This window comes from Silurus meridionalis, chromosome 15 (genome assembly GCF_014805685.1).
Source record: "Silurus meridionalis isolate SWU-2019-XX chromosome 15, ASM1480568v1, whole genome shotgun sequence".
Classification (NCBI taxonomy): Eukaryota; Metazoa; Chordata; class Actinopteri; order Siluriformes; family Siluridae; genus Silurus; species Silurus meridionalis.
This window is the reverse complement of record NC_060898.1, coordinates 18652126-18674787: the sequence shown is the minus strand read 5'-3', so window position 1 is coordinate 18674787 and position 22662 is coordinate 18652126. Positions and strand designations below refer to the sequence as shown.

The 22662-nt window shown below is 38.3% G+C and overlaps 1 protein-coding gene across 8 annotated transcripts in view; it reads right to left on the bottom strand.

The window, feature by feature from the left end:
- nrxn2a (neurexin 2a) overlaps positions 1-22662 on the bottom strand; it is a 399544-nt gene that overhangs the window by 219324 nt on the left and 157558 nt on the right. For all 8 annotated transcript variants that reach the window (XM_046867424.1, XM_046867425.1, XM_046867418.1 and 5 more), the window contains 3 exons: positions 20041-20342; positions 7970-8131; positions 1593-2019 (listed from right to left, as the gene is read on the bottom strand). In XM_046867424.1, coding sequence (XP_046723380.1) covers positions 1593-2019; positions 7970-8131; positions 20041-20342 — 891 coding nt within the window. The remainder of the gene's footprint in view (positions 1-1592; positions 2020-7969; positions 8132-20040; positions 20343-22662) is intronic.

The window sequence follows — 22662 nt, the reverse complement described above, 5'->3', positions numbered from 1 at the left end:
TGGTATAAGATCGTGTGAAAGCCTTTCACTTCCCTGCAAAAATCCAGAGAATGAAGATAGAACATGGGCACTGGCTCAGATTCTTGGCAATGACCAGTTTGACCAGGTCTTTTGCCCCGTTGCAGGGGATACCCACACAGTTGGTGCAGTAGCTAACCAAAAAAAAAAGGGGTAAATCACTCCACTAATGGAGGAGCAGACAATTCTATATATACCGATCAGGCATAAAATTATGACATTATAACATTATGGGTGGTGAAGTGAATAACACTGATAATCTCTTCATTATTAGGCAGCAAGTAAATTGTCTTCAAAATTGACGTGTTAAAAGCAGGAAATAATGGGCAAGTGTGAGGATTTGATTGAGTTTGACACAAGTTCAAGTACTGATCCATTTCCAAATCTGCAGCTCTTGCGGGATGTTTCCAGTCTGCAGTAATCAGTATCTATCAAAAGTGGTCCAAGGAAGGAACAGTGGTGAACCGGTGACAGGGTCATGGGTCATGATGTATGTGGGGAAGCGAAGGCAGACCAACAGAGAAGCTAATGTAGTTTAAATTGCTGAAGAAGTAAATGTTGTTAATACTCGATGGGTCAGGACTCTTTTGGTAGTAAAAAGGGAGACCAACACAATGTAATGCCTGATCAGTGTAACACTATAGCACTGGAAATGTATCTAATTAAATATTTTAGATCTACAGTATGATGACAACCAATCATGTTTGTTCACTTGTTTACAAAGGATTTGTCCCTGTTTGTTTTATGTCTTTGTTTATATAAAAAAAAAGTGTGTTTTAATTTCTCTCAACAGAGTTTTCAGTAATCTAGTGAACCAGTGTTGATTTATTCATTGATAGAGATTCAAAGCACATTTGTAAACTTCTCTGGATAAGGACGGCTGCTAAATGCTGTAAGTGTAAATGTAAAATCACTGTATGGCTGCATGGTCAGACTGTACATTTCAGCTTGAACAAATCTTTTAATTGAACCAAATCAATTAAGCCGATCCACTGAACAGACTCAAGTTTATGGACATGTTTAGGGTAATAGGATTAGTTACTCTGAGCCTGCACCGCCCATGCTGCTCTGAGCCAAATCGAACAATATACTGCTTCTTGTTCAGTGATACAGTCGGCTGTGGCGAAAAATGAGTCAGATATTACAATTATTGTCACTCTGAGCATGCATCAGCAGTCTCTATCTGACAGTGCAGATTTAACAAAAGCAATACCGAGATTAGCAAAAATCCTAGGATTATAGTGCTATAGTCAGATTTTTTAATCTGCCTTGCTCTACTCCCTGGCAAGACGAGAATAGGAACAGCATGAGCATGCTGTAGTGAGGACTTTTTATTGGCTATGCAGGTGGTATCACGGTCACAAGGTGATAGCATACGATTGCTATGTGAGCAAAAAAAATTAAATAATCTAAACTAGATTTTGAAGAAGCTTCCCTGCGATTTCTGAAAAAGAAGCAGGAAGTAGGATGTTTTTGAGCCTTGGTATTCGAGAAAACTATATTTATATACAGTATAATGTTTGGTTCAGTACTAGCAGCAGGCCATGTTTCCTGTAACCAGTGCTGCGTCTTACCTTTGCGTCCTTCTCGCTGGAAGTCCACATGACACCACTCGCCATTGTTCACCTTCTTGTTACTGGACTTTAATTTAACACTGCCTGAGCCCATGTCCATTAGGAGGTACAGGAAGCCGTCCAGCAGTTCCATGGCGAAAAAATCAACCCTGGGTCTGTGCTCGCGTGAACCTTGCATGTGCCCGTGACTGAACAGCAGCAGGCCGTTGGGCTCTGTGGTGCGAAAGTCAAAAGAGATTGATCCGGTTTTCTTTCCGCTCCAGTGAGGCAGGCTGATGAAGGCAGCCGATGTATCGAAGCTGATCGGATCAAGGGCAGCCACATCCTCACAGCGGAAGGTCAGGTCACCGTGTAGGGCCACTTTAGGGTCCCGCAGCTCGGCCAGCCGAGAAAGCTCCAGTCTAAACTCATTATTAGTGTAGACCACCTGAAGGAGAGAGAGAGAACAGGATGTTTTTTAGTCCGCTACATCCACAATGACAGGATGTCGAAATTTCGTAGCATGCTTTCCAATGTTAAAGACAATTTTTGGCTGATAGATGCCTGAGGGGCTAGCGTTCAGACTCAGTAAATACTCGGTTTCTCCTTAAGTGCCCACACGCATGAGTAAATTACATAAATATAGCAGCCAGATCTGCACAGGAATACAAAGCAGGATTTCCTCCCAGGCGATGGATCTTGTTTTATTGTCATTGAACGCCTTATGGTTTCTTCAATAACAGAACCATGGGAATGAATATGAAGAAGCTATCTGAGCTGGAGAGGCACATCACAGGGTCATTGTTCTTCTTACTCACAATGGGCTTGAAACTATACAATGTGCTGGGTGATAGCAAAACTTTTTATATCACTATGTTCGCTAAATTCTGATGGTAATAAATCATGATATACACATGTAATTAAAATGCTAATTAAAAGTAAAAACACTTTTAATTTTACAAACAAATTACTGCCCAGATGATAATGAATTTAATGTCATTCTTCAACACCTTGTGAATAGCGATCAGAACTGTTTGAAAATGCCCAGACAGCACACATACTGTACATTTAGCCGTGGTTGCGGCACAAGCTGTTAAAAGCATGACTCAACTACAACAGCTATTTCTCATCTCATGTAGCTTGCTGTCTAATTGAGAAGACGTCAGTACAACACTATTCTGAATCACTTTAGGAGCTCAGTGTACTCAGCCATGTGGTTTCAGCTAAACAACAAACCAAAGAAAAAAATGCTGAATCTTTTCTTCACATGGGAAGCATGTGGAAAGTTATATACTGAAAGATGTCTGAAAGTAGCAGATGATGTAAAAAAAATATGCTGTACCAACATATGCTCAATTGTGTGACATCACTGAGGTGTACGCTGTACGGTGTACAATTGTGTTTTCGCAGTTATACGTTATGTCTAGCTTGTGTTTGGAGATGTAGAAATAAATTCATCCCAAATATATACCACAGACTCATATTAACATTCCATGTGTTTTTCTTTCAAATCTAGAAACACCTCTGCTTTATACAATTATTTATGACATATATGCAGGAAATCTTTTACGTATAATGTTTGGCATTCTGGTGACCCCATCACAATTTAAAAATATCGTTCGAGATATACTGTAAGCGGAGACATGGCCTAGCCTACCCAGGAGTACAGTAATTTGCTCTTAATAAAAAATATATATATACAAAATTGAGGAAAACCAGAGCAATTTACAGTACCATAATTGATCAACATTATAGTATATATGTATATGGAAGCGGGTGCATGGAAGAGTGGCGGTTCACAAGTAGTGTGTTGAGCACATAGTGCTATGTTTGCCTGCTGTGCGAAATTTTAAATATTTTCACAATTTTGTCATATTGTTAGTGTCATCGTGTGAACAAAAAATCGTTAAGTCGAACCATCGTAACTTGGGGACCGTCTGAATATATATATATATATATATATTTAATTATCAAAAGCACACATCAAAATCAACAAAAACATGGCTTCAAAAAGGGATAATTAAAGAGTCCTGGAATGTCCCAGACAGAGCCCAGGCCTCAATCCCATCAAAAATCAATGGAATGACCTAACGGCCTAAAAAAAAACGTACACAGGATATCCACCTTACAAATTAAAGGAACTTCTTGAACTTTTTTTTTACAAAGAAAAGTTGATAAAAATTCCAAAATCTAGAAGTGTGAAGTTAATAGAGACTTATTCACACAGACATGATGCAAAAATAATAAGGGCAAAAAGGTGCTTCCACCAAGAATGACTTGGGAGGGATATTCAGGGTTTTTAAAATCGTTTAAAATGTTCCCAATTAATTAATATTTCTTTTTCTGTACGATATAGTTTGTTGGAAGAGCAGATGTAACAAGTCTGACATTTATGTTGTCATTTCTGTCACAATATTTCAAAAAGCTGCAATCTCATGTGGGGGAGTAGACTAATGTGTATATAATAAGCTATAAAATGTTGTTTTATGCTAGCTTGTTTATTTGCATATTAACCTGCGATATGTTTGTGTTTTTATGTTTTCAGTACATATTGGCAAGCAGGTATATGTGTTTGCAGAGTAGTTGGATGATTTTCTTTATTATTAAATATTTTAGTTTAAAAATGATCTGTGTCAAATTAAACTTTCACACATTTTTAGAGCATTTATGTTACAAAAAAACCTCCTTTCCCATATTATTATTATTTTTTTTATAATTATGATAATTTTAATATGCAACTATGTAACCATAAAATAATGCTAAATCCACAATAAGTCTTATGCAACTCATGTAGGTTCGTAACTGTGACAGTAGGATTTGTGTATTAGCGCCAGAGAGGTTTCTCTCAGGTGTCCACGCTATTTCTTTGGCCAGGTGAGGAAACAGCCTCGGCCAGACGCAGAATAACATGCTTTTCATTTTTACATGAGCCTCTGTTCTATGATGAAGACTGGCGTTTTGTTGCTGGGTGTGAACTTGAGTGTCTCTGGAAATAACACAAGCCCACTACATTACCTGTCAGTGCCTGTGACAGAAGAATAAAAGCAGAGGTAGAAGCCGAATAAAAGGTGCCAGCTCAAGGAGAGAGAACATGAGAAAATGCAATTACGAGCGGTGGCTTCACAAAGCCCGGCAACTCGTCTGTGTCCTAAAAGGCATGTTAAAGCTGCCAATCCCAAATTGCCACGGCCTAAACCAATCAGCCCAACTGTGTTAGAAAGCTTCAAGTTAGAACAAACACAAACAAGATGAAAATGATTGACACCTTTTAAAAGGATGGGATATTTCAAATTTCAAAAATATAGTTGTCTCTGTCACAAGGTTAAAACAGATCAACAAAATAACGACCACAAACATCCATTTAAAAAAATAATCGCATAAAATGGGATTTGAAGCCAAGTTCTAATCATTTTCATCTAAAAATATTGGAGAATGTCCAACTATTTCAGGCATGTTAGACATTACAGAGCGAGAAGCAGAGCTGCTGATCTCTTCAGAGACTTCAGAAAATATCAATTAGGAAACTATCATTTTTATTGTTGAAAAACATTCAACGAATTCTGTATAGAAAATGCATGTGATGTCCTGTTGTTTCAAGTTCATATCGTGTATTTGTTTGCGTTCCAGTGATTGATCGTTCATTAATGATTTGTTCATCTTTAATGTGAGTCAAAGGAACAAGTAGCTTCAAACAGAGATTTGTTTATTTCCTACTGTATGTGCATGAGTGAAGCTTCGCAAAATCTCCGTAGGTTATGTACAGGAAACAGAATTGAGTAGTTCATCGTTGAGTAGTTCATCGATCTTTTGTCATCACTATTCCTTTCCAATCTGCTCTTGTTTCTGATCTAGATCTGGCTCCGCCCATTCCCCGCCACCTGTTTGCTACCTGATAGTGTTCATTTGTACTTTGCTAAACCCTGAAAATTGTTCTCGGATTCTCTGTCTCTAAGGCATGTTTTACTGTTTATCCCTGTTTTATAGCACAACACGGTTAAAATCTGAATGAACATTATTTTATTAAATTTTTTTGTTAGTTGTTGAGAAGGAAAGATAGAAAGAGATGAAACAGGAGGCTAGTGAGGGAGACAATGTACAAGCAATAACTCTAAACTGTCATTCATTGATAAATGAAACACTGTAATTGCTGGCCAATAGTTGGTTTAATTACAGACTCCATATTTACTTACAGTATGCAGTAAACAAAATCATGCCTTACTTAATGTGTCCTGCCTTTGTTTTGATCTCATGCTACAGCCAGTGATTATGATTCTTGAATTGCTCTTAACAAAATCTTGAGTTTATGCACGTATGTCAAACATTAAGCTCAAAATATCCCTTGTTCCTTTTTAACCCAAGGGTACTAATATTGATCCAGTCCATTATCTGAATCATTTGCATTTCTACCCGATTGCAGGTTTCACGTTTAATGTAACCATATTAATGTCTTTACCTGTGCTGAAGTTCTGCTGTCCTTTGTGTTTGGGAATAAACAGGGCTGCTGTATGGGCTTTATGGTTGAGCAGTTAGAATTGAGGAGTGATTAATACAGCCTTGGGGGTCAACGAGACAGAGACGGAGAGCTCAACCCAGTCAAACTGGAATCTCCAGAGGAAATCAATTTTTAATTTGGCTGTCAGCAAAGTAAAGCCGAAAACTTCAACGCTATGGACATGACATAAATAAGGGACACGCTCGGGAGCGGACAAATAGTGCTCGGAACGGAGGAAAATGGGAAAAGGGCAGATAAAAGGAACAGAGGGTGAGGACGGATGGGAGGTGAATTACTAAGCTTATCAGTGTAAGCTTGTTGAGTATTATCCTTTATGGCCTGGAGTTTAGACACTTTCCAAATCGCTGTCTTTCTCACATATGCTTCCTCGACTCACTCTTCCGTAATGAGGCCCGGACCAGCTGGATGAGTTTCAGGGCCAGAGTTAAAAGAGGAGCAAGCTGTTTAAATGAGGCCAGATTTATCCACACATTTAGTGCTGTTAAAGAAGGCCTGGGTTTAATGCCAGTCTGTCTGTCTGTCTGTCTGTCTGTCTGTCTGTCTGTCTGTCTGTCTGTCTGTCTATCTATCTATCTATCTATCTATCTATCTATCTATCTATCTATCTATCTATCTATCTATCCATCTATCCATCTATCTATCTATCGCTCAAAGAATGCAAATCACTTTGCCCACATATCTAACTATGCAAACTATTTCTTTGCTATTAGACTGGTATTAGAGAGCAATAGTGAATAAAAGAAATAGACAAAATAAATAATCAATACAAAATACAATGAAATAAATGAATACATATAAAAATAAATGTAATACAGAAATAATGAATACATATAGAAATGAATAATAGTAATACAGTTATAATAGATAAAATACTTATAATTGTATGAAATATAAAAAACATTGATTTAATTTAATATTTACACAAAATATTTCTCTCTCTCTCTCTCTCTCTCTCTCTCTCTCTCTCTATCGACACATGCTTCTAAGATACCAATGATCATGTCTCCTTCTTCTTTTCGACCTGCCTGATCAACAGTATCCTGATGCCCTATTTCTGAATGAAGGTTTATTCGGAAACTGAGGATCTACTGTACATGACCAGCCTAAAGATCCATTTGGTTACAGTTTAGGGTTAAACTCAAGAACCAGGAAGATAGACTTAGACTGTTATTAATATCAACAGCTTTCTGCATTGCCTCGAGGCTGTAATGGCCATGAATAATTTTGAATCCAAGTGTTTATCAGTAAAAAACTGATAAAACAGAATACAGGAAACAGGTAGAAAACAAAACAATAAAGAAATTCATGTCAAACCAGGAAGTAAGTTTTTATGCCGAATCTTTAAAGGCATTAGATGGGATAAGTGTATGTAGCAGTTTCCACTTCTTGAAATTTGTTCTTTTATTTAAAAAAAAAATCCTGCTCTGACCTAAAGGCCCCTCGTACAATGAACGAACATTGGGTGTCACCCAGATGTGAACGGATTCCCTTTTGAAGTCTGGTTCCTTTCAAGGTTTCTTCCTCATACCATCTTGAATTAAAATTGCATTATGCTATTTTCATCACATACATCATGCACATACATTCATATTTTTTGCGGTCAGCTTTACAAATTTTACTTCCATATAAATCTTCAAATTCATCCTTGTGTTCTTGAACCATCTCGGAAAGATGGAGGATAAACAACCTAAAAACAAACATGACTAATATCTTTTTTTCTTGGATATTGCTAAACGATATATTTGCATAAATATTGTGTGTATACCTGATCTTTTCTATTAGTCACCTACTTATCAATTTATACACTACAGGATTATTATTATTATTATTATAACAGGGTGATTATTTGTTATTGCTGGTTATTAGTTACTGAGGCTGTACTCACGTCTTTCAGGCAGCCCATGAAGTTGTTGCTGACCGGAGAGCCAGGAAGGTCAGCCGTGTTTGGACTGCCTCCCACATAGAAGAAGTCATCTGAACCCAGCATGGTGTAGTCCTCCTGAGTGTAGCCTGTAGTCGTCAGCAAGCCGTCCACAGATATGGTGACCTGAGAGTGCACCGAAAGGTCAGAGCAAAAAAAGAGAGAGAGAGAGAAATAGTGAGATATAGAGAGACAGAGAAAAAATAGAGGCAAAGAGATGGAGATAGAGATAGGGAGAAATGGATGGAGAAAGAAGTCAAGAATGATATAAAGAATACATGAAGGGAGACCGTGACAATGATTTAAGAGGGATAGATAAAAAGAGACGGTAGAGAAATTGAAAGATGTGCGAAAGGAAATACAGGGATAAAACGAAGAAGAAATACCGAGACAGTTATAAAGGCAAAGGAAACAGTGATCAGGAATTATAGTGGAGAGGAAAAGAGGCAGAGAAAGAAACAGACAGACATAAGGATGAGAAATAAAGATTGAGACCAATAGTGAGGGAATTGACAAACAGGAAATTGTTAGAGAGAAATAAAATGGGAAGAGGAAAACAGACAGACGAAAAGAAACAGAATTTTGAAAAAAAAACAGAAGAAAATAAATATTGTTGGAAAGAGGAATAAAGATGGACACAAATATATATAGAGAAAGAGTCAGAATAAGAAACAGTCAGAAAAAAATACAGAAATACAAAACAAGAAAAACAGCAGAATGAGCAAAACACACAAAGATGACCAGAAAGCGAAAAATAGTAATACAACAGACAGATGTTAGGCATAGAAAGAGAAAGAAAACAACAAAGCATGAAAGAGAGAAATGAAAAGAGGACAATTTGATATACAGAAGAGGGAGAGAGACAAAAATATACAACAAAAAAATATTGACAGAGAGAAAGAGAAGGCAGAGGGACACAAAAAAAAAAGAATGGAGAGGAAAAAAACAAATGCAACAATAGGGATCATAACCCATTTCCTGTTTGCTTTTATATCCATATAAGGCAGAATCCATTCCGGTCTGATGTTGTTTCGTAGATTTGCATGAAGGTGGGTTAATGCGTGTGTGTTAGTTAGTGTTCACTAGTTAGTGTTTAGGAGGAGACGTAGGTGGAAAAGATATTTATAAAATATGTGCTGAGTGAGTCAGCAAAGTGATGTAAGGTGTCTATGTTGGAAAAAAAAGGCAGAGTGAAACAGCAATTTGGTTGCTAGTATACAACAATCTTAGTGTTGATCCGTTAAGATCGTTTCCCCCTGTTTGCAGGAGATTTCGGCCGAAAGCATTACGAACAAAAATAGTTTGATGCCATGCTGAGAGTCAGAGTGGTTAATTATAGGTGACGTGCGTGACGTAAGATGGACCTCGGTTGTATCAAAGGATGGACAAAATGTTTCGGGTAGAACAGACACTGTTAAACATAATTTATCCTGCAGAAGACAGGAAAACAATTTTAGCACTGTAAATGGGCCAAGTCGGATCTTGAATCCGAGCCAGATACATCTGTCACGATTTCCTTTGCATGAATATACGGATAGATCTGTAAATAACATTGGAGATTGGAAGAAAAAAAAAACCTCGAGGATCTGAACTAACTGTCTTCTATATGGCTGCACTAATTAGCTTGCCTGTACTCGATTGTGACAAGCGAAGGGAGAAACGCATCCAGATGGCATTAGTGACCTCCAAAAAAGGACACACCGCTGGCCCAGACGTGCTGACACGACACTAATGTCACGAATTTATCACCGCGTCCGCTCAGTCCTGGAAATAAAGCCCCTAATATGCCCATGTGTCGGGATGAGAAAGATGCAGGGACGAGATGGAAAGAATCACAGCGGTATGAACAGCGACAGTGAGAACACTAACGTGTAGCACCTCGTTCATGCAGTGGCAGTGCGTTAAGAACAGAAACTGTAGGTGCAAAATAATTATGCATAAACACACATCAATGTGCAATGCATACATTTATTGTAGATAAAGAGCTTCAGTCAATGTTCATTTTATCTGAATAGGTGAAAATGTGATCTGTGGTATGGTTGTTGGACTGGTTTAAAAACTATTCATTTCTCTAGTGTTTCCATAGAATGTGCAAAAAACCCTCAGTAAGTGTCAGTTCTGTGATGGAAAACAACGTGTTAATAAAGAGAGGTCAGAAGGAAATGACCAGACTGGCTCAGAGGGCCACATTAACGCAAATATGCACTCTTTTTAACTATGTTGGGCAGAGAAGCATCCCAGATTAAACAACCTTGTAGTGGATGTGCTGCAGAACACCATATTGTGGAATCTGAGGCACAGTAGAACTGTTCAATGCATTAAACAAAAACAACATGTGGATTCCAGCCACAATAATTTGCTTTAAAACACTAATTATGTGATGGTACTTAAACTAAAATCTGCATGCCTACAGTGTGGAGAACTAATCAAATTCAAGTTCCTAAAGCTTGAGGCCTAAAAAGTGTACACACAATCGCATTGCATGCACCATGACCTGTGGAGGTCTTAAGCTGAAACGAATCAAAGTTTAGTCGCTATGACCATCTCTTTTATAACAAACAAGACATTTGACAACAGTGTGATGTGCTGCGACCTGACAAATTTTTTTTATTATTTTCCTGTAAAAGTGTCAGAAAGTGTTTCATTATTACTATAACTATGTGATCACATTTAATGTTGTAAAAAGTCAATGAGACAAGTTCCTTTGATTGCTTACATTTACAGCTATTAAATAAAGTGGTTCCCTGACCAGCCACAAGGTGCCACAGAGTGAAATGCACTTTGCACTTTGTTTAGCTTTATGTTGTGTGTTGTAGCTTTATGTTGTTTAGTGTAGCACCAGGGTTCTGAAGGAACGTTGGCCTTATTTTTACACTGTACTGTGCACCACTGTGGATAGTAGCAATGGCAATAAAAAGCCTCTTGACTTGACTTGAAAGTCCACTTTTCTGTGGTGAGCAAATGACTGAAAATGTTGCCATTTCTTCATTAAATGCAAATGAAACTCACTAATAATACTATTAATGCATTTATACAAACCTGTGATTTCAATTATAGATGGCATTATTTAACCGAGCTGCTGTTATAGTCACTTTCTGACTAATTATGTTAGTTTTTCCAATTACTTTTAAAACTGTAATAATGGAAGTACTGCATATAAAACTGGCATAAAAAACAGATAATGCATAACTTTTGTTAAACCCATCGAATTACAGCTAAAAGTATGTGGAAACCTGACCATACGATTTGTATTGCTGTTTTTTTTTGTTTTTGTTTTTTTAAATCCCATTCCACATTTAGTCCCTATTTAATGTTCCACAAAGGTATTAGTAAAGTCAGGAACTGACATAGGGTGAGGAGGCTTGGGGTGCAAAAAAAGGGTTCAGTTGAGATCACAGCTCTATAGCAGGATCTTCCACTCCAACCCATGTCTATATATTTATAAAAACTGGCTTTGTGCACGGGTTCAGGAGCCTCCTAGTTCAAATAAAGGGAAAAATTAAATGCTACTACATTCAAAAACATCCTAAACAATTGTGTGCTTCCAACTTTGTGGTTACACTGCAGTGACAGACCAGAAATTACTGCAAAAAAAATAATTTTGGCCCTATATTGTATCAGTTGCATCACTCATAAATGTTGGTGAAATACATGGGCGAAAGCACCAAAAACCTGTAATGCTTATGGATCTGACTGCATTTATTGTGCCATTTGTCCTGTTCAGATCACACAGCTGTACGCAAACTCAGCTGAATTGACTATGAGCTGAGGTTGGAAGTGAACCAATGCATCCAAAATGAAAATATCAAAACCAATAAATAGACAAAGCAAGCAATAACCAGAGCCAGCAAGGTAAACCACAGAGAGATGTGCCAAGCTACACAAACAGAATAATAAAGAGCGGGAGAATTTCTTTCTCCACATTTTTGTATGTTTTTTAAATTTTATTTCGTGTGTCGCTGGTATGAATTCGTCCAGCTAACTTGGGCGGGAAAAAAAAAAAATTGGATTTATTTATCTCATTATCCACGGCCTCCTGATACATCAATGCACTAATGTAAAGGCGTATGTGGTTGTGAATGGCACAAAGGTTGATATGAACAGTATTTAGTGCAAGCTTGGTTAATTGTATCTGTTGCATTTCAAGCTCTTCTGTCTCATGTTCATGAAGCCGAGAAGTTTCAACCTTCGAATTGTGAAGAAAAACAGAAATGTTTGCTTTAATCTGAACTTTAAAAGAAAGTGCAGCACTGTGATGGCTTAATAACTATTCAGAAGATGAAAGCCTCATGCTCCTATTTCACTTCTTATACAAGAATTATCTGAGACACAACAAGCTGTATGAAAACTATATTACAATACACATATCTAGTGTTTTTATATATAGGAAAGGAAAAAAATATTATATATAATAAGTGAATTATAGGTCAGCAATAAAACATTTTATTATTTTATTTTTTCTAAAAATTAATACAATATAAATTTTGTGCATTTGGTTTCCATTTTTGATTGATTTAAACCTTCACCAGTTATTATAATTATAATAGTAATAATAAATACAATTAGATTAAAAATGATTAAACAACAAAAGCTGTATTCTTTCTGTATAATTTAGCTTTATTGTTTATTATCGTATACAATTTAGATTTCTAACCTTTTGATTGCTGAGCCACCAGTGGTTTCTAAAGTACACAAACCATGTACTTGAGTTAAAATAGAGATACAGTAGATAAAATATGAATTGATGGCGGGGCCATCAAACTTTTATATGATATAAAACAATAAAGCAAAATATGCCTAATGTGCATTTGGTTTCCATTTTTACTTTATTTAAACATTCAGCAATTTTTTGGATACTATAAAATTATATTTTTAATGACTAATTAACAAAAGCAGTATCCTTGCTAACTACAAAATGATCTCGGTGGAGTGGAAATGCCAGGTTGCCAGATCTCAGCCACATTTCCCAGCAACTAGACCAAATAATTAAGGAATTTTATGCCTGGGTGGACTGTATTATTTCTCAATTTTTATGGCCTTTTTAAAAAAACAAATTTCCAACTTCGTGTAAAATCCACAACCTTGGAGTGTGACACAACTCATTAAAAAGGAGTGGCACAAAGTCATACAGCTCTCTGTAGCTACATGTTTTTGTAGAATCTCATATCTAATATCGACAGCTAAGAACTTGCCAATCTTCAAGATGATTTCCTTTAACACGGGCTAAATCAGCTGGGAAATGCAGTCTTAAAGCAGAAGAAAGAGTGAAAGGGGGTGTGTTGTTTTGTGTGTATATGTATGTGTGTGTGTGTGTGTGTGTGTGTGTGTGTCTGTGTGTGTGTGTGTGTGTCTGTGTGTGTCTGTGTGTTTGTGGCAGCTATGCTAGTACAAGATTCATCTTCTTCTTCTTCTACTTCTTCTTCTTCTACTTCTTCTTCTTCTACTTCTTCTTCTTCTTCCGGTTGCTCCCATTAGGGGCCTACCTGCTCTGTCCCTCTAATAAACTCATTTCTAATCCTGTCCATCATTGTCACTCCCAACCTCAACATTATCAGCTCTGCTACCTCGAGCTCCACCTCCTGTCTTTTACTCAATGCCACTGTCTATAAACCATACAACATCGCAGGTCTCACCACAGTCCTATAAACTTTACCTTTTACTCTTGCAGATACTCTTCTATCACAAATCACTCCTGCCACTCTTCTCCACCCACTCCACCCTGCCTGCACTCTTTTCATCACTTTTCTAACACACTCTCCATTACTTTGCACTGTTGATCCCAGGTACCTGAACTTCTCCACCTTCTCCACATCTTCTCCCTGCAACCGCACCACTCCACTGCCCTCCCTCTCATTCACACACATGTACTCTGTCTTACTCCTACTGACTTTCATTCCCTTCTCTCCAGCTGCACTCCACCTCTCCAGGCTCTTCTCAACCTGCTCCCTACTCTCACCACAAATCACAATGTACTCTGTCTTACTCCTACTGACATCCACAAACATCATAGTCCATGGAGAGTCCTGCCTGACCTCGTCCGTCAACTTGTCCATCACCACTGCAAACAGGAAAGGGCTCAGAGCGGATCCTTGATGCAGTACAACCTCTACCTTAAGCCAGTCTGGCGTTCCTACTGCACACTTCACTGCTGTCACACTGTCCTCATACATGTCCTGCACCACCCTCACATACTTCTCTGCCACACCTGACTTCCTCATACAATACCACAACTCCTCTGCACATCTCCCTTGTTCTTAAAGATCGGTACCAGCACACTCCTTCTCCATTCCTCAGGCATCCTCTCACCTTCCAAAATCCTGTTAAACAATCTTGTTACAAACTCCACTGCCATCTCTCCTAAACATCTCCATGCTTCTACCGGTATGTCATCTGGTCCAACTGACTTTCCACTCCTCCACCTCTTAATCGCTACTCTCACTTCCTCCTTCCTAATCCTATTCACTTCCTGCTTCCTCATCTCCACACCATCCAACCTTCTCTCTCTCTCATTGTTCCTCCTTCATCAGCTGCTCAAAATGCAGCACATCCGTTCCAGCTCGGTCTCTCTGCTTAGCCAATCGCTACAAATCCTTTTCTCCTTCCTTAGTGTCCAACTTCACATATGCCTTTTCCTTGGCTTTCGCCACATCCCTCTTCACCTGCTCTTCACCTCATCTTCTTGTACTCCAGCCTACTTTTCTCATTTCTCTGTCGATTCCAATTCTTTTTCTGTTTTGCCGACCAGATGTCACACCAAGTACTTTTCTAGCTGTCTCTCTTATCACTTCTCCAGTAGTTGCCCAATCATCCAGCACCGCCTCACCACCACCAAACCCCTGTCTGACCTCTTCCCTGAATCTCACACTACAGTCTTCCTCCTTTAGTTTCCACCATCTTATTCTTCTTTCAGCCCTTACTTTCCTCCTCTTCTTCTTCTATACCTCAAAAAACATTCTACAGACCACCATCTGATGCTGTCTAGCTACACTGTCCCCCTGCCAACACCTTACAGTCTCCAATCTCCTTCAGGTTGCATCTCCTACATAGAACATAGTCCACCTGTGTGCACCTTGCTCCACTCTTATACGTCACCCTATGATCCTCCTACTTCTGAAAATAAGCGTTCACCACTTTCATTTCCATCCTTTTCCCAAAATCTACCACCATCTGCCCTTCCACATTCCTCCCCTTCAGACCATACCTACCCATCACCTCATCATCACCTCTGTTCCCTTCACCTATATGCCCATTAACGTCTGCCCCAATCAGCAATCTTTCATTCCTAGGTACACCTTCTACCTCTTCATCTAACTCACTCCAGAATTTTTTCTTCTCACAACCCACTTGTGGAGCATAAGCACTGATGACATTTATCATCAACCCTTCAACTTCCAGCTTCACGTTCATCACCCTATCAGAAACTCTCTTTACCTCCACTACATGCTAGTACAATATTATGCTGCTTAAAAACGGCATATAATCTGAAATAAAATAAATACAAAAATCATATAAAAACTTAAAAGTATAATTGTATATGCCGATATTAGTATATTGCATTGGAGAATTTTTCTTCACAGGCATTATTTCTGTTTCTGTTTAACAGAATAATTAGCTGATTGCACTGATCATTTGAACAAAGTCCACTACATCACATTTCTGCCGCATGCCATGTGATTAAAACGTCATGTATTAAATACTGTAGGAATAATCATTTTCTTTATAATATGCGAATAATCATGTAGGCATCGTAAAGACATGATTATGAATGATATTTCAAAAGACAGAGAGAGAGAGAGAGAGAGAGAGAGAGAGAAAGAGAGAAAGAGAAAAGAGCAAATGCCAGAAAAATCTTTCAATCTTGAAAAATGAAGGCGATCTTATCTCGTGTGTTCATTTTCGTGGGCTTCTATTTACTCTTAGGTTTAATGAAAAAGAAAAGAAAAAAAGCCGAACCAAAGTAGAGCTCTAATATAGTGCAGTTAGTTTAAAACAGAAAGGATGAATAAAAAAATTATAATAATTTTATATATATATATATATATATATATATATATATATATATATATATATATATATATATATAAGCAAATTATAAAGCATATTAAAACGTCCCTAAAATATATATTAAAAAAATAAATGTAATAACAGTTGACACAGAAATACTCAATAATGATCATCTGTGTAATTTCATTAATAAATCATTTCTTTGCCGTCCGAGAGATTAGATATCAGTTTTATTAATAGGCTAATTTTCTATTTCCGGACAATGTCAAAATGATTCACACGCCACAAAATAACTAATGTTAAAAGGACTTTAGGACAATAAACAATGACAAATCTACCTTTTACAGCTTTTGTGTTAGTAGTGGGAGAGCTAAAAAGAAAAAAGAAAGAGAGTTGAATGAATCATTGACAGCAAAATGGTGAGAGGAAGGGCAGGAGGGTCGAGCCAGAGAAGCCGGCAAAAGCAGCGATGGCGTGCGGCGTCTCGGAGAAATGTCAGCGGTGCTGAAACATTCTGCAGATGTTTCTGGTAAATGAGTAAAACAAAAAAGACAATCAGCGTACACAGTCGAAGGGAAATGTCAGCTTGACACCACTCGGGTCAGGGAAACGCTGTAGCGGCGGCGCGCGCGGGCGAAAACACCGAAATGTTACTAGGCATTATCAGATGCGCAAAATACTCCAGCTCTGTAAGTGACTCAAGCTAAAGGTTACAACAATCAGATGGGAGGCTAATCAGCACGGGCGCGTGACAGACTGCTCGGGGCTGTGCTCCATCATATAGTCGATGACGAATAATGATCAGGCTAAAAACATTCAATCAAGACAAACACGTTGTGGAAAATTAGTGTCGCGCAGGCTTCCATCAAGCGAGGCGAAAAAAAAAAATCTTTATCAAGGTGGTTATTGAGTGTTTTTCTTCTTAGGTTAGGCTAAATGAACAAGAGCAACTACTACCCCGACCCCCTCCACCGCCCCCACCCTCAGGCACTTCATGGAAGGCTGGCTGAATGCAAATGACTATATTTGCAAGCGTAATTGGAGCATATTTACAGGATTATTCTTCAGCAATCACGGAGACAAAACAGAGAGGCACAAGCCGAACATGCATGAAGCCACTTCAATCATAGTCAACCACTTTTAGCTGGGATTTAAGTAAATGCGTACAAACACACACGAGCGCACACACATACGCAATATTATGTGTAGCCTCGCTGTGTGGGGGCCACTTTTTAAACATCCTGAAATTTCATATTATCCAGGGTGATTCAGGTCAGCAGGACACCCATAATGCACCTTAATGTGCGTCTGGTGCAATTTTATACAAGGGAGGCCCATTTCAGTATGCCTTTTAAGATCAACTTCAAAACTCAAAACTCAACTCAAAAAATACGAAAAACACGAGCGGCCACTGGCCAAAGCAGAAAAGCATGTGAAAAACAAAAGGCAGGATAAAAAAAGGACTTATAAACTGCTGTGGCCATTATAATGTTATTCACGATGTGGCATGTTGTGCTCTTTAATTCTACATTTAAGAAAGGTGCTTCATAAATGTCATATGTACTTTACAGCACAGTACAATTCTTTCTTCGCATATCCCAGTGATGTTAGAAAGCTGGGGTTAGCCATGATGCAGCACCCCTTAAACAGAAAGGGTAAGGGGCCCCAAGAGTGGCTGCTTGGTGATACCATGGCTTGAACCCCCAACCTTGAAAGCCCTTAAAACCCTCAACTACCCACAGATTGCATGGTGTTTACTTAATCGTAATGTCCGTCACTCACCTACATGGCCGGCTTGCATTATTTTGCACAAGCCTGGTTTTTGCATTCTAAGTGACTGACATAATTTTGTAATTTTTTTTTTTTTTTTTTTTTTTTTGCACATAAACAAGGTGGTATCAAAAAAACATCTGTTTATAAAAAAGTACTTTATTTATCACACCATCACCTTCAAAATAGTCCCCTTGCACAACAATACAATGTTATAAACTCAGTGTTAAAGTCACTTCTGGAATGTGTCCTGGAAATCTTCTTTTTAAAGCATGTCAAGCATTTTTTGCGATTCGTGCCGGATCACCACAACAGTGTCAAAACCACGAGTTGGATTTTCATCTTCGGGAAGAGGGTGAAGTCCGCAGGAGTTAAATCTGGCTATCGGGGTTGGTGTAGAAGTGAGATCATGTGGATTGTTCTCCAACAATCCTCATGCACAAGTTATTCCGCACCTCCAACGACATCGGCGTATGTAAAACATTTTTCATGTCAAACGTCTCTGTGGCAGATCTGTCCAGTTTCACGCAGAATTACACTTTTGCTCTTTATTCTAACTTGCTGCCCATGATAATATCGCAGACGTGGTAACATACGTGGTCACAGTAGCACCGGTTACACCATTGGTCAAAAGGCAACAAGTAGTATATGGTTAACGTGGATGAGACAGAAGGAGTCAGTTATGTAAACATGACTTAAAACAGAGACATTCCTGATCACATGATCATCATTATCTTTGTCTGCTTATGTTCTATATGGTAGTTGTTCAACCTGGACACATTTTTAAGTTTACAAAATGTGAAATTCTTTTGTATTTATATATTAATATGATGTGGTCCAGTTTCCAGCGTGACACTAAAACAGGTAGTAGTAATGGCTGCTTTTAGTTAAGTACATGTCAGAGCCCAAACTTCTTTTAAAACATGAGTTTCTGTACTTCTATTTGGGAGAAGGATGTGTGTACGTTTACCTTTATGCAAGGTTTCTCAGGTTGGTCCATGAATTAAGACAGTTTCTAGGAGCAGCTTTAGCTATTACCTCCTTTACCCTCACACCTCTATGGGCTTTTGCCATTATGTGTACACCATCCAAAACAGCCCGTAGTCTTGCTGAACTGGTGCACCTGCGAGGCCATCTGATCCCAATTAAACCAAGACCTCACGCAGTCCGTCTTGATCTCACACAACGCAGCTCCAGCCATGAACCTCCGTCTGGCTATGGAGCTACAGTATGTGATCAAGACACACACTCGTACACACACACACATGCTTGCTTGAATGTCTGTGCAAAAGACAACCTACTGTGGACAACAGCTGCACTGCGTTGGAAGTTTGAACATGGATGGTGATAAATGTCGGAAACCACTGTGTGTGTGCAGCTATGCCTGGAACACCACGCGGCTCTGAATCCTGTTCTCTGTTTCGATTCCTTGTTGCCGTCATTGACATCCCAAAAAAGAAAAAAACTAGAAGACTGAACATGAAAAATGAATAGGCATCGAGGACAGAATTGATATAATTGATTTATGACTGGTTGCCAGTTTTAGACCACCAGTCACTCATTTTTTATGGGAAGTATCCAATTTTCATGAAAAACATGTCTGACTGAATATGTGGTCTCAGTCATGCTTCCAAAGTGTCCAAATATCTAGTTAGTGTCACTATACAAAAACCAATTACCCTCCCTACATAAACGTAGCTATGAACCATGGCTACGATTTGTTAGCATAGCTAGATTAACGTTCCAGTTATATGTGTGTGTCTATGTCTGTGTGTGTGTGTTTGTGTGTTGTTTATTGATATGTTTTCTAATTTCTACATCTGAGCGACCTTAGTGTCAGATTATTCATGTACTGTACACTTTTCTAGCCACAAACTTTAGGATCGTGACTGGTTTCTTCACACTTATATACAAAGTAACAATGACATGCGGACTGAATGGTACATACAGTATGTATATATATATATATATATATGTATATATATATATATATATATATATATATATATATATATATATATATATATATATATATATATATATATATATATATATATACTGTCTCTTCAGTGTGTATGTGTGTGTGTTATTATATGTATTTTTGCCCTCTGACCTGTAGATGTAACATCTATAGTTTTTTTGAGCTTCCATCTTAATGCTAGCAAGCAAGCTAACCTGCAAAAAAAAGTAGTTATGCAGATGATATAGGGAAGTGTCTGTAATTGTGAAATGTTTATGTGAAACATCTCCGAGTCTGATACCTGGCGCAGGTTGCGGGCGATGCGCACGGCATGCCAGACGTTGTCGTTGAACTTGCCGTCGGTCGGCTCCACCAGGGCCTCAAAGGCGCCTGAGCCCAGGTTGATGATGAGGCACACGGCGCCGCTTTTCAGCGACAGATTGACATAATCGGCCCCCTTTCCTGTGTGCAGCAGCAGGCCGTTGCGCTGGACCGTACGGAACGACATCGTGATATCGTCCGAGCTGCTCTGGATGGGCGTCTGGGACAGGTTGTAGCTGAAGAACTCGCTGCCTTTAAACGTTGCCACTGACTCGCCTCGCCCTTCACCAAGACAGAGAGATGAAAGAAGAGAAAACTGATGAGTTTTAGGATATACAGCATGTTCGGATCACAGCTGCAGTGAAAAACAGGAGGAATTCGCCTCTTATCCTTCTGCCGCTGTTTCTTTCTACAACATGCCAAAGATTCTCTTAGAGTCAAGGCAGGGGATTTATGTGTATACAATTCCAAATATCCTGTTCTGTTAAAGGTTTAATGTAGTGTTTAAATAAAAAATACTCACTAATACATACTAGTTTCTTATTAAAAGCAGAAACAATGATAGGAAAGTGTATTATATAAACCCACTTTATATCAAATTTACATTGCGGAAAAAAATAATCATGCATCGTTAGTGTTCAATTATCATGCAGACGTTCAATATAACATAATTGTTACTCGACGTAAATAATAAGTGCTTCCAGTCAGATGCCTTTCAATCACATGTGATGATAGTGAACACGACATAATAAGCCTGACTGTGTGGCTTGTCCCCTGTAGTTCTGTAAGGCTCTGAATCCAATGCAACCTTAACAAATTGAATGAATGAATGAATGAATGAATGAACGGACGAATGAAGGAATGAACAGACGAATGAAGGAACTAAGCGAACAAATCTCTAATTTACTTTCACGAGGCCTGAGGTTTTTTTTTTTTTTTTTTTATCACTAAAGGACAGCATGCTCACTGAGGTGTAACTATATAATATATACACTATGACATTGTAACTGCTCTCTATAAATGGTTACCTCTTCATACAGACATATAGGCATATAACCAGACAGACAGACAGACAGACAGACAGACAGACAGACAGACAGACAGATCGATAGATAGATAGATGTAAAAATTAACACATTAATTACGCGTGCATTTCTGTCTGACAATATTTACAAAAAAGTCTCGAATCAAGCACCAAAAAACACCATGATCCGGCAATTAAAACCGTCCGTGTGGAAACATAAGTTCCGTTTGGTGTCCTGATGAGTTACGTAATTGAAAACATCATAATTACTTTAAAACATTTACAAGAAAATGTGTTCTTCATGCTTTATGTCGAGTTTGGTTTCACTAATACAAAACATACATTTACATCAAGCTTCCATTTTTGTCCATGTACATGATTATAGAGCAGGGGGCACCAGGTAGCCCGCAAGGACCACATGAGTAGCCCGCGGGCCTTTTCTAAAAATAGCTGTTTCCTACTTTGATAAATCATTGTTGATACTTATGAGAAATCATTAGCATGATCAGTGTCTTCACATAGATGAATATCATTAATTATTAATAATAACATATAATAAAAGGTAAATTGAGCAAATTTGTTATTTCAGATCAAACTGAAAACTGTGTGTATCAAACTGGTAGTCCTTCACATTAATGGTACCCAAGAAGTAGCTCTCAGTTTCAAAAAGGCTGGTGACCCCTGTTATAGAGTATTAAAAACTTGAAAAGTATTAATTTAAGGTACATTTAGAACAGATATAAATGTGTGATTAAGTTGTGATTAATCACGAGTTAACTCATGACATTCATGCGATTACTCAATCGAACAAATATTTATTCGATTGACAGCCCTGATAGATAGATAGATAGATAGATAGATAGATAGATAGATAGATAGATAGATAGATAGATAGATAGATAGATAGATAGATAGATAGATAGATCTAGAAACTGAACATCCATATTTACTGTATATCGGTCCCAGTCAAACCCTCGTGAATTACAATGCTTTAAGCTTTTGTTAAAACTAGAGGGGGTGTTTTTAGGGTTTGAGTCTGAAATTATGTGTCTGGAGCTCTAGCGCATGAGATAAATGCATGAAGCGTGGACCTGAAAGAGTGTTTTGTCAAACGCCCTGATAACAACAGTGAGAGCAAAGTTTTAAATTGAACCAGATACTGAACACCGCAACAAGTTTCCTGATATAAGCTGTGCATGTTGCTGTTCTTGTTGTTGTTTTCCGTCTGTTCCCACAGGTTTTATGTTGAAGGCCATTTTCTCACATTTTTACCAGACTTGGGATTGTCTTCTAAAAGCCCACAGTTGCAGGACGGGTTTCTTGCTCAGGAACTGAACCTGGACAGTGGCGTTCAGAACATGGGATACTGCTGGACCACCACCTGAGCTGCATATGCACAGTATACAGAGAAATCACAGAATCCTACACTATCCCAGCACACGCTTGCAGTTAACGTTCTAGCAGAAATCTGCTTTTCCTAAAAAAAAGGAAAATACGATCACGTGTTCAAGTCACATTTATCTGGAGAACATGATCATTGGAGAACTCCAAACTCACATCATCAGTTAAGGAAGAAGT